Below are 21,093 nucleotides of genomic sequence, written 5' to 3' on the forward strand. Positions count from 1 at the left end.
ATTATGTTTTTTTTAGTTCTCTATAAATAGTCATGTAGTCTCTTATTTTCAATGCAAGAAACAATGTAATGAATCAATACAAAGTGTTCTCATTATTTCTCTCTTTTATTTTCCCTCTCGGTTTTTCCATTCCATAACACATGTGAGGTCTAAAGGGACCTTAGTCACTTGAAACAAATAAAGTCTTTTACTATTTCGTAACTTAAATATTATGAATTATAAGTAAATTTTGATGAAAACATATGGAATATATTTAAAATTATTCATAAAAATAATATATTATGTATATATAATTTGTCGGTTCGGTTTGATTATTTTTTCGATTTTTTTTTTGAACAAATCCAAATCCAAAACCAAATCAAACATTATCGGTTTCAAATAGTTTAAAACCAAATCATACCAAATCCAAATAAATATCGATTTATTTAATTAATTTGTTTCGAATTTCGGATTGGATCGGTTTTTAACCAAACCGTGAACACCCCTAGTTCTACCTGCAACACTACAATTTAACAAGAATTTAACTAGAATAAGTAGAATTGTATGAAGATTGAATTGGTATATAAGAGCTGCAAGAACGACTGGACCAAACTAAAGTTTGCTCGAGAGAATAAAAGGTCCGAAATCAAGATTTCCAGCATATAGCCCAAAGGCACGTACTAACACAATTTGCATGGAAGAAAATGACTCTATTTCTATTCTCGATACACTGAATGATCTCATGTCAATCGACAATTCTCAAACAGAAAGAAATATTGTTTGAGCATTTGTTTCTGCAGTCTAAATTACTTTATAAACTGCTGATTTTTCCTAAAATTGGTCTTCTTGACTTCGTGTTGGAGGACTATAACCAGTTAGAGGAATATACTCTAGCTGCTCTTTTGCCCAATTAAGTTTTGAAGCAACATTTTCATGGCTGGGAGAATACTCCTGCTAAAACAAAAAAAAACAAAAAAAAAAAAAAAAAAGAGCTCATTTATGTTAGCCGATTAAAAATTGTTGATAAGCATCAAGTGCTGAAAAACATTTTCAAGTGTAGAAGCTTATTTTATGAATAATCAGTTACATGTTTTGATAGAAGTGCTTAAATAATGTATTTCCTTTTTTCCGTTAAAATGACTGAAATTTCCTTGAAGAAATATAAATTTCAAAAGCATTTTTACATGAAAAAGAACGAAGGATGTAAGTAGAAAAGAGAGATATTAAAAGTTATGTTTTAGAAAGAATATTTCAAGGATTACAAAAGATATTAGCAATCAAATCGTAAAAGGTTTGGTCTTGATCAACTTGTGGCTTTTTTGATTGATTTTGACATAATTAAAAGTTATGTTTGAGGAAGAGTATTTCAAAGATTACAAAAGATATTAGCGATCAAATCGTAAAAGGTTTGGTCTTGATCAACTTCTGGCTTTTTTGATTGATTTTGTCTTATATAAACTTAGCTTATAAGCTTAGCTAAATACTCTCGTAGAAAGGGAAAAAGAGAATAAAAGTAGTAGTGAAAGAGCATTTACCTCGAGTTTATTCATAAGCTCCTTGGCAGTAGGAGCCGATACAAAAATCTGGCGTGCATTAGGACAGATGAAACCTTCCTCAACTGCTTTGTCAATGAATGTCAAAAGGGAATTGTAGTAACCATCCACATTCAATAGTCCTACCGGTTTGTCATGAATTCCGAGTTGAGCCCAAGCAATAACTTCAAGAAGCTCTTCTAAAGTTCCATAGCCACCTATAAACATTAGCCCGTGTTTAATTGTGTGACCATCTAATCTAAAAGTTTATAATATTACTTTTATTTGCTTAATTATGTTTCCAACGACAGAAAACGGTACAGTATTTGTTAACCTACAAAAGAAAAGCAAGAAATACCTACATTTTTTTTTTTTTTTTGGCTTTCTGTTTCATGAATTTGCAATTAAGAAACCACAGGTTGTCCTTGCAAATAACATTCAGTTGAAAGTACACTTCATGGGATCCAATTTAGGCCCCTTCAAGTAACTTGAAACCAACATTCTCTTAATGCTTTTGGGTTAATTATTTGTTAATGGTCCCCCATTTAGAATAATATCTCTTTCCAGTGTACTTTAGTATTAGGATACAAGCAGGGGAGCCACCATTCTAGCTTTGGCAGAATTCAATAGTTTTACCTCAAATTGTACTTATGTTAAAACTTTCATTTTAATCTATCAGAAACACAGTAAGAAAAAAAATTATGGTCCAAATTCCATAAACTTAAAAATCTTGGATCTGCCTTTAGTCATACAAGTCTATGCTGGCGGAGCCAGGATATATATTAAAGGGTGTCAAAAAATATAAATATGTTGCTACCCAAGTTTGGTCACGCAACCTTAGGAAAGTTTTGCAACCCCTTAACCACTATACTAAACCATCAACTTGTGTTGAGGATGTCAACGCTAGTATACATTCATATAAAATAAAAATTTCACCAATCTATACAATGTATTTTTCCGGCGAAGGGTGTCGCTTGACACCCCTCGGGCCAGGGTAGCTCCGCCCCCGTCTATGCATAGAATAAAGTTGAAGCTAAAAGTTTGAGTTTGTGGGTTCTAGATTCTAGAAAATATAACTTATTTGGTTCTTGATAAATTATTTATACACATTAAGTAAATTTTTAAATATAAATATAAAATTTGGTCCAAAACTATTGTGCAGATCTCGTAAGTGAAGCTGAAGCTCCGCCCCAACACATAGTAAATTTCCTTTTGCCACTCCCAGTATAGAGCACAATATACTGTAAAAAGAAGGGATTTATCTTGGCTAAAGTAAAAGAAAGAAAGTAAAGATAATGTGGTGAAAAATGGACCAAGAATCTTGGAAAGGATAATGAGAACAAACCAGGTAAAGCTATAAAAGCATCAGAATGTTTGGCCATTTCAGCTTTCCTCTGGTGCATATCTGCAACTGCCTTTACCTCTCCCACCGTTTCACCAGTTATCTGCAATTGCCGTACACCACTATTATTGGCATTTTGCATAACAGAAAGAATCAAGTCAATGCAAAATTATACCCACATTCCAAGTCAATCCAAAACACTAAAAACTTAGCTCCACTCATAAAGTGAATAGATAAAGAATTGATGGGGGTCTTTTCTTTGGCATAGAGGATAGGGCAAGGGCACAGTGATAGCAAATTTGCTCTTTTCTTTTTTAATTATACGGTTCGGACCAGTTTGTGCGCTCCTCGATTAATTTCACGGAATATCTGCTATCTCCTTCTAGAGCAAGAATAAAGTCATATAAAACTTGTACTTGTTTTTTGTATAACTGTGTTGTCGTTTGAATCAGCTCGTGCGCACCTCAACTAATTCCACATGATACTTGATACCTGATACCTATTACTTCCCCAATAGCAAGGGGAGATGCAACGCAAATTTGTACTCTTTTTTTTCATAACTATAGTCTTTAGACTAGCTTGGGAGTATCTAGCTAGACAAATCGCAGAAGATACCTGCTACCTTCCACCAGGGGAAGGACATTATCATAGCAAATTTGTAGTTTGTTTTTTATAACCACGATATACGAATTAGCTTGCGTGCACCTCGACTAATTTCAGAGGACACCTGCTAACATCACACCAACATACGTATCGGATAACTTTATCCACCAAGACTTGAATAGATCGGAAGAAATTACCTCCTTTTGTATTTAAACGTTAGACCTCACTATTTTTTTGTTTTTTTTTAAAGACCTCACTATTATCAGTTCAGTTCATTAACCATTAGGGTATACCTTTAAATTATCGTAGCGATTTTGTATATATGTGACAAAAGTTGGACAAAAATTGGAAGAATATAAATCGAAGTACATGACAAAGGGAAGGAGTACAAAAGGAGATGATGAGGGTTCTAAATTGTAGAGTAGCCTCCTCATTTTGGTCTCATCTTGAAGAACTGATGTGAGAGCAAGGCAATAACTGTATTACCTATCATTACAGTGTTTAATTTGAACAACCATTTGATTGGAGAACTTAAAATATGGATCATGATCCACATTGTATATGCTCTTTATGGTCTTTTAAAAGGTCCAAATCCTAAGACAGTATCTAACAGAGTGGTCAAGCTTTGTAGAACTAGTAAAATTTCAATGTCTGAAGTAAATTTTTTCCTTTTTCCAATTACTTACTATTTGCTTCTTGTGAATTCAGGTGCAATTAAGGATTGAAGATGGCCATATTCGAAGGTTCAAGTAGCATGTAATGAGGAAAAAATGAGAGAAGGTCGCTTAAGATGGTTTGATTATGTCCTCGTCGACCTACAAATGCACAGGTGCATAGCTTGGAAAGGAAAGGTGTTTAAAGGAGATGGGATAGACCTAAAATCACACGGAAGGAAATTGTATTGATAGACCTACAAATCCTTGGAATCAATGCTGCTGACTTAGCTAAATAAGGGAACAACAGAAGAAAAAAAATTCATATTTAGTTGACTCCAACTGTTTGGGATTGAGGCGCAATTATTACTGTTGTTGTTGTGCTTTATGAACATATTTTAGTACTTTTATTAGGAAGTAGAAATACATGTACAAGAACATAGTACCTCTATTTTTTTTCTCTTTCTTTTGATGTCTAAAGTAGCAATGAGGACCCATCTTCTTACAATAAGGGGGAACCACAAAAAAGGAAAGGGAAAGGAAGGGGACAAAGAAAAAGATGGATTTTAAAGATAAAAGATGGGAAGCAAATTACACAAACAACCAAACTAAATACTACTTTCCTCTTTCCCGCATTATGTGATATAGTTTGATTGAGTACGGAGTTTAAGAAATAAAAGAAGATTTTTAAATCTTGTAGTCTAAAATAAGCCGAAGATATTTGTGTGGTTATAGATCATCTTGTTAAGCGTAAAAGGTAAAGTTTAAAGTTAAATTGTTGTCAAATAAGAAAATGTATCATTTTTTTAGAACAAACTAAAAAAAAAATGTATCACATAAATTGAGACGGAGAAAATAACAAAAATTCCGTCTTGCACTTTAGGTATGTCCCATGCCGACAAGGGCAAGGACCGTGTCCAAAGATAATAAAGATGAGGTTGAAATTCCACTAATAGCCTACCACAAGATCAAACAGACAACCTTTCAAAAAGAATAAGAACCAAAAGTACTAAATATCTCATGTTTCTCCTTCCCCATCCATTTTATGTTGTTCGAACTCTTAAACAATATTGTCGCACTCGTATCAAATCCTCTAAAAATGTACTATTTTTGGAGGATTCGACAGAGACTCGGCAACATTTTTGAAAAATCTGAGTAACATAACTCTTATGTAAACAATATCCGGAAAGAAAGAAAAAAAAAACTTTAATATGCTAGTAATGTGACAAAAAGCATACCTCTCTAGGCATGAGAGTCCTTGGAATCACACTGAATACAAGAAACATGATAAAAGTTTAGTCAAGCGGTGTGATCATAACTAACTATGGTTAAAAGAGGTGATCAGTCAAATCAATGTCAAAACTAAACTTAAGGGGTTCACATTTGTACTTTCATGTTTAAAAGAAAAAGGAAATATATATTGACGGTGAAAAATTCTATATCAATCGTATATTTTAACCAGTTTGAGCAGACAGCATATCTTATTTTTCATGTTACAAATTTAACTTTTTATAAAGAATATTTATACTTATCTTTTAAGAAATCTAATAGTGTAAATAACTCACCCAAGGACATGACGACCACCATTGTAAACTGCTTGTGAGACCAAGCCCATCAAACCAATACTTCCACCTCCATAAACTAGGTCTATATTTCTTGATATCTTGTATACAGGCAAAAAGAGTATGTCATAAAGCTGAATTGCACATCATAGGTCTTTAGAAACTTAACCAAGAAACTAGTGGTGCGGTGGGGAGGATATAGAAAATTGGCCCCTTATGTTTGAAAAAATAACTTAATGACCATTTGTTACAGAACATCAATTTGAAAAAGTTTCGAGAATGTTTTTTTAAAGTATAGAGCCTTCAGAAATGAATTTATAGCCTAGTGAATCACGACAAGGCTCTTATTTTCTTGCAAGAAAGTACTCCTCCCTATCTCCATTTATGTGGCACTTTTCACTTTCCGAAAGTAAACTTGATCAATCTTTGAAATTAAATTGGGTTAGTCGCCTCAATATTTTAAAAATTAAATTTATATATTCAAAACTATACAAAAAGTACTGTAAGTTGCAAATCATCTCATATTAATATGATGAAATGACACATTTTAAAATATCGGTCAAACTTTAAATTATATGAATCTAGAAAAAAAAAAATTGTCACATAAATTGGGACAGATTGAGTATCCCTTGAGCTAAATTACATGCATCATGGTCAATATGTGTGTGAGAGAGAGAAACAAGGAAAGGAGGTTAAGGAAATAAAATTATTTCTGCAACAATTAGTCCATTCTTCTGAGTGCAAATTTAAACCACAGATACCAAATTAGAAAAGAAGGTATAATAATAATAATTAGTTTATGTTCATAGAGTGTTGAAGACAGAGTAAAAAAACAGAGCATTTTTTCTTACCAGTTCTTTCCCAAGCTCAACTGCAGCCTCTTTATAGCTACTCTTCTTGCCAGGACTACTCCCACAAAACACACAGATTTTCTTGAACTTTGATTGCTTCATTTCCATCTCCATCTTCTCCATCTCCATTTTAACTCTCTGTATATGTGTGTATGTGTTAGTTGATTAACTGCTTGCTTGTTTGTGTATATATTGGTGTTAGTGATGGTGCCCTTTTTGTAGTAAACCTCAACCTTCAACACTACACCCCACACACTAGCGGTAGTAGGGCCCAAGGTGGTGGTATGCAAACATCCATTAAGACAAATACATTAAATACCCTACTACCACCCGCCTTTGACAAATATTACTACTTAGTAAAGGATTCTATAAATTTTTTCGCAACGTCACGATTAGATATCTGAAGCGTGGACAATATAATATGGGAGTGCAACATTGAGAAATCAAGAATCGGGATGGGTCCTACTTGTTATGAGACAATAAAATATGAAAGCAATAACAACACATATCTTTACGTGGGAAGAAAACTCACGGTCAGCCACCAACTCTTTATTTCTCAATGAAAGATGATTATAGGATACACAGGGGCGGAGCTAGCCCTTCGGGTGTGGGTTCGGTTGAACCCAGTAGCTTTCGTCTGAATCATATATTTGCATTAAAAATTTTGTCAAATATGTATAAATTATTAGTTTCGAACCCAATAACTTTAAAGAATTAGAACCCGAACCCACAAGCTTCAAATCCTGGCTACGCCTCTGAGGATACATAATTATGTGGAAAAGCCATGTATATATATGCTGCGAAAAAAACCCTAATCCCAGTTTATTTAGGATGTCCTCCAAGCTATTTTCCTAGCCGTGGCCTGTGGCCCCTTACTTCATCCATCGCAGCTGCAAACCTCCCAGTCAGGCCTACAAACTTAACGCTACTCTAATATCATCTAAAGAAATTAATATTAGACTTATTAACTCAACCTCGAAAGTAGCTTTTGGCCAAACCATATAAAAAGACCGCCCATTTATTCACCTTTGGATGTGGGACGACGCTTCAACTACTAGTACTCAGTAAAGGATTATATTGTTGAAAATTTTTCTTCACGTGCGCCTACAATTTGCCTTTCCAAATTGACTGTTGGCAAAACAAAGCTCGACACGCTTATCTCCACATCCACTCACATTGCTATCAAGTATCTATTCCTCCTCTACCCTTAAGTGCATTGCTCAATTTGCCCCATTATCAGCAACAACAACAAAAATAAATAAATAAATAAATTGGATCTTTTTTTCTGATCTTCGAACTCCATATAAGTTTAACTAAAAACCTCTTTGGTGCAAAGAAACAAACATAAGTGAACTTAACATTTCAAGTTGTGTTTAGCTATAAGTTGGTGTTTGGTACTACTGGGATATCCGTACGGGATGGGAGTAAGGAACAGTCCATGTGGGGTTCTTGATACTTAAGTCAAGCAAGACTGCAAGATTCACAAGATTGAATTAATTAAATTTTAAATAAATTATTTATACATATTAAATAATTTATTTTAACATAGATATAAGTTTTTGACAAAGCTATTTTATTCTGTCGTACCTAAGTAGGACTATAGTTTCAACCCCGATTGCACTTCAATTTGAAGAGGGAAGAGTTGTAGGACTAAAGAAAGGTAACCAATCAGGTGAAGTCAAATTCATTATTAATTGAACTTTATCATTTTCGAGTTAGAAATTCTACCCAATTTGTTAAATTTACTAGGTTCGAAATTTATGATCCGGACTTATTTAATAAATTTGTAACACATAGAACTATTTGAGTCAAATCTATTGTGATAGGATGAACCCGTACATGTTGGTGTTTAATGGGTTAAGTTTGTGGGCCTGATCACTTGTTTGGGGAGTGGGGTTGCAGGGAGTGGCAGCCCCCTGCAAAAGCAAGAAGCCGAAGGCCACGGCAAGTGGTCTGTTTTCTACTTGGAGAATAGCTTGTAGTACATGGTTTTCCCATTATTATGTATTCCTATAAATACATCTTTCATTGAGATTAAGAATAGTTGGTAAAGATCATAGTTTTCTTCCTTTTGAAGATTTTCACGTTACAATTGTGTGTTCTTCTTTTTGTTATTGTTGCTCAAATTCTCGTTGTCTCATAACAAAGTTGAGAGAGAAAACATAGTTCAAAAAGGAAAAAAGAAGCTACAGTCGGATCAGAAGTAGAGGAAAAGGAACGATCACAAGAATTGATCAGTTAAGAAAACAGTTATATAAAAATTTGGTTTTAATATCGTATGAAAGAATATATTTAAACATCTAACTAAACAAAAAAAAAGAATTAAGTATCTAACTCTAAAACTTAAGCCTATATATAGGAGAGTATATCAAGATAATTATTATACATTAGAAACTTTTATACAAACCGATTTGATAAGCTGTAAATTACATTACTTAGTAAGATCTAAAACTTGTCTAGCATGTTGACTTGTAACGAAACTAATTGAATATTTTACTCCTATGGAGCATTTAATATTTTGCACAAACAAGAAAAAAAAAAAAGATATTTATTTAACAGACCAGACAAAAAGTACTTGAGTCTAAGGGTGCATTAATGACTAATTTAATTAAAAATCCGATTTAGTTCTTTTTTTCTTTTTCCATTGAATTGCTTACGCATCAATTGTGATACTTCTCCAACATTTGTCGTCCTTAACAACAAGCCATACCTGTTATCTTCTTAAATCATTTGCAACAAAAGTAACAATTTCTTTAAGTTAAAATAACTATGAAAAAATAAGATATAATTGAATTCTAAATGGATAGTGTTTGACGCACTACTAAATGACATATTTGAGCACTAATAAAGTAAAGAGACAAAAAAATTAAATAGAAGGAACCATGTTTGTCAAATGTAATAAATGTGAGAAAATTAAAGGTCGTTATAAGGTAATGGTTCTCCTTGTACCTTCTCTAAAAAGTTATTTCCTCCTCTATCATAAAGAATCCTTCCACACTTTAAAGAAGTTAAACTAAAAATAGAAAAATAATGTGCACATGACGAGTTTGTTATTTTGTGTTAGTCTTATCCTTTCTATCTTTTTTTTTTTTTTTTTTTTTTGCTTTTGAAGGGAGCTACGAGGAATCCAAGTAACGGTAATGTTCTCTTAATAGTATTATTTATAGCTACGTGTTTGAGCCATGAAATTAACCGTTGATACTTGCATCAGAGTAATCTATTTATATCAGACTTTCTTGGAGTGCGATTTATATTCTTAAGACTCTGCATAAACACGAAATACTTCTTGCACCGAACTGACAGTGTTCTTTTTTGTTGTTGACTAAAAGTGAAAAATATAATTGAGGAAAGAACAAAAAGATTGTAAGTACACCAAGTGGCCAATTCTTTCTTAACCAGCTCATCATAAATAACCACACAAAAACAAATTGTTATAATTCTCTTTTTTTTTCACATCATACAACCTGAGCCTACAAAAATAGAATGATTCATAAAACATGGGGGCCTCCTTAGAAAATCCAGGGAATTTATTCATGCTATCTAGCATATTTGCAAAATTAATGGCCCCTACAAGCTGGATTATTGAACACTATATGTCGCTTGGTGCATGTATTTTTCACAAGTCATATAGAAACTATTTCCTGTGTCTCAATTTATGCGGCGATGTTGCATTTGATTTAAGATAGAAGAAAAGATCTTTATAACTTCTATTTTGAAGCAAGTCTTAACGACTTCCAGTTACTATTAACATAAGTACTTTTTACACCCAGAAAGAGATAAAACATTCTATCATACATCTCTAATATAAATTGAGTAACACTAATTATTACTATATCTTTGTTTTATATGTTGTGTTCATTGACTATATTATGGACCTACCCTTGTGAGGAACATGATTTGATTTAGTCAGTGAGGCATTGTACTCTCCTTATCAGGCAAGAGAAGCACACTAATTAATGGAATCATTACTTTATCCCATGCTTTTATGTCTACAACTGAGTAATAATTGGCAGGGGATTGATGACTATGGAATTAAGTGGCAATCGTACCCAATTCCACTATAAAGAACTTAGTATAAATTAAAGCCGCCACTAATTTGGCTTCTTTCACTTACACCAACGAGATGGGGTGACCAAAAGACCAGCAAATGATCAAACATCCCTAATAACTATGTCCGCGGCAAAATCAAAATTTTAAGTTTATGAATTTTAGATGTTAATCTTTTTAAATGATTAGATTTTAAGTTTAATAATTTATATATTCAATTGATTTTTAAGACAAATACAGAGTTTGAACCAAAAATGTTAGATTTGACCGAACTCATAGCAGACACTCTTGATCTGCCCTTCTATGTCGGCGGAGGCGGATCCAGGATTTTAAGACGGCGGGGGCACCATTATCTTAACATATACGGCAACAAAATTTTTAATGACGACTGAGGAATAATAACGTGTCGGACCGGTCACTAATAGCGTAGCTAGCAGTGGCGAAAATACAAATATATAGGTGGAAAAAAATTGTGTTGGAGCCTAGATTTGATCTCGGGTGGTGACCAGTGAGCACTCAGGGACACTCCTACCAACTGAACTACTCTTACAATTATGTTTGAGGATCCTTTTAAAATATATCATAGCTTTATATATATATATATATATATATATATATATGTGGTCGGACCTTCCAAGAATATTATACTTCGTAGCACTTATGTTTCATACTCTAAAAATGCATTCATTACACCTAACAATATTTTTAATTAAAGAGAATGAATAACATAGTTATCCATTGTATGCTCGTATATATGGTAAAGTAACGAGCAGAGAATTCCTAATTTTTTTTATTTTTTTTTATAATGATTCAGTAATAAAAACTTACTTGCCTGACTAATTTAAATTCATGCAGCATAAGATTCTATCAAAAGAGGATGTTATGTTTAGCAAAGAGTACAAATATACGTGTTAGTGTACGTATGGCAAGAGTGGATAAGATAAAGATGACCACACCATAAAGAAGAGATGGCTTAAGCTCCAGCCAAGTTTTCAAGTGGTAAAAGCCAACACGTTTTATGTGTTTTTAATGGAAAAATGTATTTCTACAATGATTACGACCCTGACTGCTGACTCCCATTTCTGCTCAGTCCAATTTTTTAATTCAATTAAGGTGTTTGAGTTTTTTTAAAGAATCAAGTCAAGTGCAGTTTATCTGTGCTGTTCACTGCAATCTTTGGAATATACCGAGTTTATTCTTCTACTATATGAAATTCACAATTGTCTAAAAGGGTTCAAAATATGAAGAAGTGAACACACGAAGAAGTCAAAGAGGGTTCAACATCTATTATATATACATAAAAAAATAACTGAACCATATATAAATAGTGTAATTTTTCGCCTAAGAAATTCGAATGAACCCCCGTAACCCTTACCGGCTCCGCCCCTGGAACACCTAAACTTCCATAACGAGTGGACACTTACTGCAAAAAGTATATTTCATATTTTCAGCAAAATATTATCGTCTACTCCAAAAACAAATGCTCCTTAGTCCTTTGGGGACAGTCCTCTGTATTATCTTTCTATATCCTCTATCTGACTAAAATCAAAGAACTCGCCAAGGCCCCAATTATGTTATTACTAATTTACTATTTCATGTAAAATATATACTTATGAAAAAAAAAATACCACAAATAAATGTGAATTTAACTTTCAAGTGTCTTCATTTTGTTCGTTCTCTTCGTACTATTTATTAGGAAAATTAAAGAAAATGACTTTAATTGAAATGTTTGTGGCGGGATAATAATATTTCTTTCTTTTAAAAAGAATGTATCAACATTATTTGAAGAGTTAAAATTCTTCTTTCTGTAAACAATTGAACTATTTATAACTGAAAAAATTGTAATTTAAATATGCACAAAGAAGTAGAATTTGTTGCCTGTTGTACTCCTATGTTTTTCCATGGAAGGAAGAAAGTAATATATTTTGTAAAGTATTCGACATGGCAAATCTCTTTCTCAAAAATTCATTATATCGGTTCATTTATTTATTTGCATGTTAGTGTATAGTGGATTGGCCATTCAAGAAAATCATTCCTTAATAATGGAGGAGTCACTCGTCTGTTATCTTTTCTTGGCCAATAGTAACCTCACCATAATATAAAGAAGAACGTCCTCCTCTATATTAAGGTGCAAAAAACTTCGATATATATAATACAAATACAATTCCATCATCTTTATAGAAATATATAATGTAAAGCGATGTGAGATCGTTTTATAATACTTTTCAAATATTCTTTTAGTTATATAGTTATTTCCATATGGTATCACAAAAATATAGCATAGCATATCGATAACTAGGATACAGAAAATCATGGATTATAGGATATCATTTCCTCGATATTCTCCATTTTTATAGACCATTGAGATAATATTTTTCATGATTATACATAAAAGGGATAATAACATTTTAGTCCCTCAATTATTGGTAAATTTGAGTTTCAGTATTTGTGATATACAACAAAGTACATGTAATCTTTAACCAATTGAAATGTGTTTTTGGTCCCTTTGCGTAGGAAATAAGTTATATTTTGACTATTTCTAAAATGATAGTATTACTTATAAATATGGAGTAATAACACATGCATAATATAGTATATGAGTAATTAGGTGGTTTTTAAATATTTACAAGTAAATGAATCAAAAATGCATGTTGCAATTAATTGAAGGTCGAATGCGGCTAGTCAGATATCACAAAAAACTAAAACTAACATTTGTCAATAATTGAGGGACCAGAAATTCTATTAGCCATATATAAAAAGAGTGAAGGAAGCAGCTCATAGTTAACATGACTAATGTGTAATCAATTTGTCTAAAAGTTTAGATATAGAGATTATACTTTTTATTTACTTGATAATATTTTAAACACAACATACAATGAACTGACTTTAACATTGTACTATAACTAAACTTTTTTTGACAAATAAAAGTTTTGGAAAAACTAAGGAATCAAAAGGGGTTGCTTCACAAGAGTAACTTAGAATATTCGACTTGTCGATGATTACTTTATGAAATATCTTTTTCTTTTAGCCTAAGCTGATAGAGAAATAAGATAAAAGTTGTACCTTAGCTGATAAAGAAATATGATAAACTAAAGTTGAAATTGAATATGTTTCAAGTCTGTTTTTTTTTTCCTTTTTTTTTTTTACATTTTTTTTTTATTGCATAAGGGGTAGGAGAAGGGGAAATGGGAGAAGAAATTACAACGTGGAGATTTAAATTCCCACCAACAAAGTGAAAGTTCAGATAGTCAACTAACTGAGCTACTAGATCCCTACCAAGTCTTTTTCTGTGGTTAACTTGATTAGAGACTTTGCATCATCATCAGAGATAACATCAAAATCCTTTTCACTTATCTAATTAAAAAAATAATATGCATATTCAAACATTCTTTTAAGGCGTAGGACCACTTAGAAATTTCTAACACAATGAACTCTTTGTCATTGCTGCCTTCTCAAAATGGGAACTTTGATTTTCACTTGAATTATCTAATATAATGGAGAAAATATCGCTTTCATTACTTCTGGTTTTTCTCCTTAATACTTCACATTGATTGGTGACACGTAAACATTCTAGTAGAAATCCAGAAAGATAAAAGATGTCAACTAAGTGTGATTAAGAGAATTTCAGAGGAAACGTCCTTAGAAAAACCAACAATAAAAGTCGATGTTCAATTTAAGACAATGAGTATTATGGACGTGAAGCTTTTTCCATAGTGGGCTGTAAGATTAATAGATTATGATATTAGTTTATGGATTTTGAACAGTCACCCTATTCATACCTCGTCCTAGTTATTGGGTTCGTAATTAAATATTTACATATATATATTTTATAAATTTACTAACACAAATATAAGGTCTAAGCAAAAGTTACTAGGTTTCAATCCGAACTTGTTAGTTATGCATTACCTTCGCCCTATTAATGGAGAAGGTGATAGTGAAGAAGGGAAGGATGGAGAGTATCTCTCTCTCTCTATATATATATATATATATATAAAAAAAAGCAAAATATTTTCTCTATATTTTGGTTGTATTGGTTTAGAGCAAAATATTTTCTAATTTTTTATGTTTGGTTAGTCATAATTTTTAAAAATACTTTTTTTAAAATAAGAAAAATGACTTTGATTGACCACCTTCACCTATTAGAGTTACACATTGTATTTTGGTTTCTCACTAAGGTGTGCACGAGTAAACCCGTTAACCGGGTTAACCGGAATCGGACTGGTAACCGGTTAGGGAACCGGCCGGTTTCCGGTTAAAAAATCGAAACCGGTCCGGTTCAAAGTCTCCAAAACCTTTTTTTTTTTTTGTATTATATATATATATATATATATATATATATATATATATATATATATATATATATATATATTAAGTTATATTGTTATACTACATATACCTAAAATATAGTAAGAATATACGTATATATATATCAATATACTTAGGTTATATAACTTTTATATATATATATATATATATATATATATATATATATATATATATATATATATATATATATATGAATATACGTATATATATCAATATACTTAGGTTATATAACTTATATATGTATATATATAGATATATGTTTAAGTTATATACTATATATACTTATATATATATATATGTTTAAGTATACTATATATACTTATAACTTATATATTATAACTTATGTTATTTATAGCTTAATTTTTTTCTAAGTTTATAAATTCGTATATACGTATACATATATATATATACCTAAAATATAGTAAGAATATACTTATATATATATATATATATCAATATATGTATCAATATACTTAGGTTATATAACTTAATATATATAAATATGTTTAAGTTATATATAACATTATAACTTACATATATCTATATATATATATATATATATATATATGTTTAAGTTATACCTGTAGTATACTATACATTATAAGTATATTCTTAATATATGTTAGTTATTTTTCAACTATATAACTTTCTAGTTTTTATTTTTAATATGAACACAAGTAAATAGAAGAAAGCTCAATGAGCCATATATTTTATTCATTCTTAGATAACATTTATTTGCAAGTTGTAGTTTTTTTTAACTTGCAAATAATACATGAGTTGTACAGAAATAGTAGAATAATAAAATCACCAATTCTGAACCATTTCGTTAATTTCCCCCACATTATATTCGGTCATGGAAATATCTTCAAAGTCTTCCATTTGGTCCGGTCCACTAGCTATCAAATCTTCAATTTCTTCCTCTTCGCCTTCCTCCGCTTCTAAGTTTTGGTTGCATCGCTCCGATCTTATCCAATCGCGAATGCACATTAGTACTTGCAAGCTAAAGCTGGATAATGAATGCCTATGGTCTCCAATTTGCTGTCTTCCTTGGCTAAATGCGCTCTCTGAAGCCACGGTTGATACTTGAACCGTAAGGATATCTCGAGCCATTCTTGAAAGTACCGGATAGCTTGCCTTGTACTTCTTCCACCATGCTAAGACGTCCAAGTCATCCAGTTCCTTGATATTCACATTTGGCTGCATCAAATAAAAGTTATATTCATCAAAGTTTGCAGTACAAGAAGAAGTTGGCTGTGAATGTAAAACTTTTAAACCCGACCAGCCCTTTTTGCTACTCTGAGAAGTAGTAGGGCGTGGAGCAACGGGTGTAGCACGTTCTCCAAACTAGAATAATGAGTAAAAACTTTTATAAACTCATCATCAATAGCGAGTTCGGCTTCAGCTAAAGATGGTTGAACTCCCTCTTCAATTTCTAAAAATGCATAAATTTGACTAACCAAATTTTTAGTATAAGACACTTTTAAACAAGGATTTAAAAGAGAACCCAATATAAATATAGTTGGGATGGGAAAAAAATACTTCTTAAATTTGATTATCATTCAAAAATAGCCACTTGATAATCAGGTTTATATTTATACTCTTGTAAAACTCTAGCTATTTCCGCTAAGTAGGCTAAAATTTCGGTTACCGTGGGATAGAATTGTCTAGAAAAAGCAAGAGTTGCATTATAAAAATTTTCTAAGAGTTCAACACATTCTTTAACATCTTCCCAATGCGAAAAATTTAACCAATCATCACTATCAGTATTATATTTGTTGTGAACTTGTTGTATGGGAATCCTATACTTATATGCTTGTTGTAGCATAATGTAAGTGTAGTTCCACCTAGTCTCAATTTCTACTTGAATTTTCCTAGGTCTAAGGTTATTTTTCACACAAGCATTCTTAAAATCTCTAATTCTTCCCCTATTAGCATTACAAAAAAGAAACGCAACCGCATCTCTAACTTTTTTAATAGAATCTTCAAAATGCACAAGATTATCTTTAACAATTAAGTTTAAAATGTGACAACTACATCTTACATGAAAAATATTTCTTAGTGGAGGGTTTAGTTCTCTTTTTATAAGACCTATCGCCTTTGTATTATTAGAAGCATTATCTAAAGCAATACAAAGTGTTTTTCTATAAATATTAAAAAATCTCATAATAGTAGACATTGAATCCGCTAAAATTTTTCCATCGTGACGACCTTTTCCTTCATCATATAAAAAAGCTATAATTCTTTTTTGCATAACTCAGTTGTCATCAACCCAATGACATGTAATAGCAAAAAAATCTAACTTGTTAAGACTAAGACCCAAATCAGCGGTAAGACAAACATTACAATTTAAAGAATTAAATACATGGCGCAAATAAAATCTATATTTTTAAAACAAATCTATAACATCGGCTCTACAAGTACTTTTAGGAATACCCTCAAATAACGGATTATAACAACGTTGAATGTAAGTAACAAACCCCAAACCTGAGGGAAAGGAAAATGGTAAACAATCATAAGCTACCATTTTAGCTATTTCTACACGCTCTTTTTTCTTGTCATACTTAAAATTTCTACCGGTTCGTGGGTCTATCGTCATTTGAATACCCCCCACATTTGAACCCGTTTGCTCTCCCCAAACATCCATATGTTTGGTTCTCATATGACCATTCAGTGTACCCGTTCCACCATCCTTACCAGTTCCTTGCTTAAAACTAAATACTTGTCCACATAGGGTACATGTAGTTGTTTGGTTTTCCCTATTCTTAGTCATAAATTTCCAAACTTTAGCTGTTGGCTTACGAGTTCTAGGCGGTTTGTCTTGTGTACGTGATTATGCAGGACATGTATCTCCTATGGGATTTTCGGGGGGTTGTGTTTCATCATTTTCATTAAAAGTGTCGGTAAAATGTTGTTGCATTGCCTCATGACCTAAAAGTGGATTATTTCCACCAACATCAATACCTAAATTAGGTGTTTCTTCCACAAATGTTTCCTCATTAAGCCCACCCCTAACAATATCACTACTACTACCGGCACCACGTCTTAATCTCTTTGACATTATTAAATAGAATTAATTTAAATCACAAGAAAATAAATTACAACAAATTAAATTGCGTAAATTAAATTGCGAAAAATAAATTGCTAGAATTAAATTGCGAAAAATAAAGATAGAGTTGGAACGAAGGTAACAAATTGCCGGATTAATTTCCAACAAAGTGAAGGCGGCTAGAATTGCAAATCCACCAAAGCTACTTCGGATTGTTGCAAAATCACCAACTCCACCAACAATATTATAATTGCAAAATTAATAATTGAAAGTTGAAACTATAATAAAATTTTGTGGCTAATTATTGCAAAGTAACTATAATTGAGAGATTGAGATTTGAGAGAAAGAGAAGAAGAGTGAATTGGTGTGAATTAAAATGAAAATGAAGAAGGGTTTATATAGGGGTGGGGGATGGGTTAAAGTGTTAAAAAAAAGTTTGGGGGGTTGGGAGGCCAAAAATTAATTTTATGACCGTTTGGCAACGGCTATTTTTGCAAATGGACCGTTGCCTACGGTCCATTTACGGACAAGGCCCAACTCCCAACGGCTATATTTTTTTTTATTATTTCACCGGTTTAACCGGTCCGGTCCCGGTTTTACCGGTTTAACCGGTTCCGGTTTCAAAAAAATCGGAACCGGACCGGTAATAATTAAACGGTTAACCGGTTCCGGTTCCGATTTTACCGGTTACCGGTTTTAACCGGTTTAACCGAACCGGTTGACGGGTTTATGCACGAGGGCGGACTCAAGGGGTAAGTTATGAGTATGGGTGATTCAGTTGAATCCAATAACTTTGACGTAAAATTATATACCATGTATATATTAAGAAATTTATTGGATATATACAAATATTAATTTTGAAATTAGTTATTAATACTTGAGATTGTTGTGATAAATTCTAATTAAATTCATAAAGTTTAAATTCTAAACCTATTCCCGACTATACACCAATAATATGTACTCTAGACTCTATTCTACAGTACATGCATATCAAACAAATAACGTACTTAAATAATTTAAATAGCAAATTTCAATATTCCCAATGATGATTAACACAGTATACGTGATGATTAAACCTAGTTACTAAAACGAAAATGACAGGATTCACATAAGTCATAATTAAAATTAACTACAAAAGCGATGCAAACCGAAAAGAATAGTACTGCATCAAAATTAAGAAATAAAGACAGGTCAACTTTTGAAAATTATGTGTTTCATCCAATATTAAATGCACACATAGAAGCTAGTTATTTATTACTTATCATTAAAGTAACAACCGACTTTTCTTTTGTCCACAAATTGAGGACGACTTGTACATGTTATGTTAGGTTGTTTTCTCCATAAGTCTAAGTGGTCAATTTTATGGGTTCAAAATTAACATAATAGAGAGTTGTGTGAACAAAAAGTGAACAAAGTGAAAAAGAAGACAGAAGAGGAAAGGATTAGCGTATAACTAACTTCTAACCGTGAGCTAAGCCTCATTAATCAAACTAACAAAATTGTGATTACAAAACTTTAGTTAGTTGCACAAATTAGAGTGGCTACGATTTAAATACCGTATATATCTCGATCCCCACCCCCACCCCCACCCCCCACTCAAGTTGGAGGTGAGACTTGAACATTGTGAGTGATTTTGTGAAAATATCAACTAATCTTTCATGCGTGGAGATGTGATGTAGAGCTATCAACCTTTCTAGTAATTTATCACTCAAATATTGACGCACTTCTATATATTTTGTGCTTTCATGAGATATTAGATGTCTTGCAATGTGTAACGATATCTACAGACAGTTACAGTCGTAGAATCTTGAGTTCATAGAGTTTAAATCCTAACCTCATCCCTGATTATGTATCAATATCGTCTAAACTAAGGTCGAAATTTCATCATATGCTTTTTCGCATGCATGTATGCACACAAATAACGTAACTAAAGTAGCGATTCTCGATATTCCAAATGATGATTAGCATACTAGACGTGATGATTAAACTTAGTTAAGACGAAAATGACAGGATTTGTGAAAGTCAGAATCCAAATTAACTACAAAAGTGATACAAACCGAAAAAGCATAGAAAAATACTTCAAAATTGGGAATCAAAAATAAGACAGGTCAACATTAGTTGTTCCATCCAACATTAAATGCACACATAATAAGTGCTGCTGTTTTTACTAATTATGATAAAGTAACAACCGACTTTCCTTTTGTCCTCAGGTTGAGGAATTGTGTTATGTTGTTTTCTTGATAAGTCTAAGTGGTCCATTTTATGGATTCAAAATTAACATAAGAGAGAGTTGAGTGGGCACAAAATGAAAATAAGATAGAAGAAAGTATAGCCACGCAAATGTAGCAATTTCATGTGTTATTTTCACCGAAAATGATGTGACAATGTTGATGTGTATATATATCTTCCTTAATAATTAAACATAATATCAGTCAATTTGGAAAAAAAAAAACCTGTTTTTTTCAATTCTCTAGTCGTTTGGTAGGTAGCCAAAATTATCCCCGGATTATAATTCTGCGACTAATTTATCCCACTTCTTGGGATTATTTTATCTCATCTTCCAGATGGGATAAAATAATCCCAACCTTAGTGGGATAAGGTGGGATATCCCACCCTTAGGATTAGGCTTCATTTTGTACAGTGTTTGGTAGGAGGTATAAATTTATCCCAGGATAAATTTATACCTTCTACCAAACACGGTACAAAAAATTAGTGTTGGGATATCCCAGCCTATACCATGCACCAAATGACCCGTAAGTTGTTATGTTAGGAATACTTTCTTTTAAGATAATACTACTATTCACTTTCTTTTTAATAAAGGGTCCGTCGGTTGCCTTTTTTTTTTCTTGCAAAATACTATTCACGTGTTTTTAATCCTCGTTTTCTTTTTTTCATAAGAAAAAGTTTTTTGAAGTCCAATTAATCATCGTTCATCCTAGTGCCCAATTATTATATAGCTATCAAAACTACGTCGTCAGCATGAGCAAATGTGAGCTATAAATTTTTATCAGAATGAATTTTCAAAAAGTAAGTCATTTTCACTATTGGTATAACACATGAATAAAAAGGGGAGAAATGGTTTTGTAATCCTTTACTAAATTCGTTTTTAGTTTTATGTCATATTTACGAGCGGTCTTCATTTTTACGCATAA

General features: G+C 32.1%; 1 protein-coding gene across 2 annotated transcripts; it reads right to left on the reverse strand.

The window, feature by feature from the left end:
- Nucleotides 1-539: 539 nt before the first annotated feature.
- LOC132600399 (cytokinin riboside 5'-monophosphate phosphoribohydrolase LOG1-like) lies at nucleotides 540-6,812 on the reverse strand. 2 transcript variants are annotated; one of them, XM_060313538.1, is made up of 6 exons: nucleotides 6,523-6,812; nucleotides 5,675-5,772; nucleotides 5,348-5,378; nucleotides 2,857-2,956; nucleotides 1,515-1,729; nucleotides 540-933 (listed from the first exon to the last, which is right to left on the reverse strand). In XM_060313538.1, the coding sequence occupies exons 1-6, from the start codon at nucleotides 6,649-6,651 to the stop codon at nucleotides 811-813; spliced, it is 696 nt and encodes a 231-aa protein (XP_060169521.1). In that variant the 5' UTR covers nucleotides 6,652-6,812; the 3' UTR covers nucleotides 540-810. The 2 variants fall into 2 exon arrangements, with proteins under 2 accessions (XP_060169521.1, XP_060169522.1); XM_060313539.1 differs by having other exon boundaries at nucleotides 540-930; nucleotides 6,523-6,798.
- Nucleotides 6,813-21,093: the final 14,281 nt, after the last annotated feature.

The sequence above is a fragment of the Lycium barbarum genome, chromosome 6 (genome assembly GCF_019175385.1).
Source record: "Lycium barbarum isolate Lr01 chromosome 6, ASM1917538v2, whole genome shotgun sequence".
Classification (NCBI taxonomy): domain Eukaryota; kingdom Viridiplantae; phylum Streptophyta; class Magnoliopsida; order Solanales; family Solanaceae; genus Lycium; species Lycium barbarum.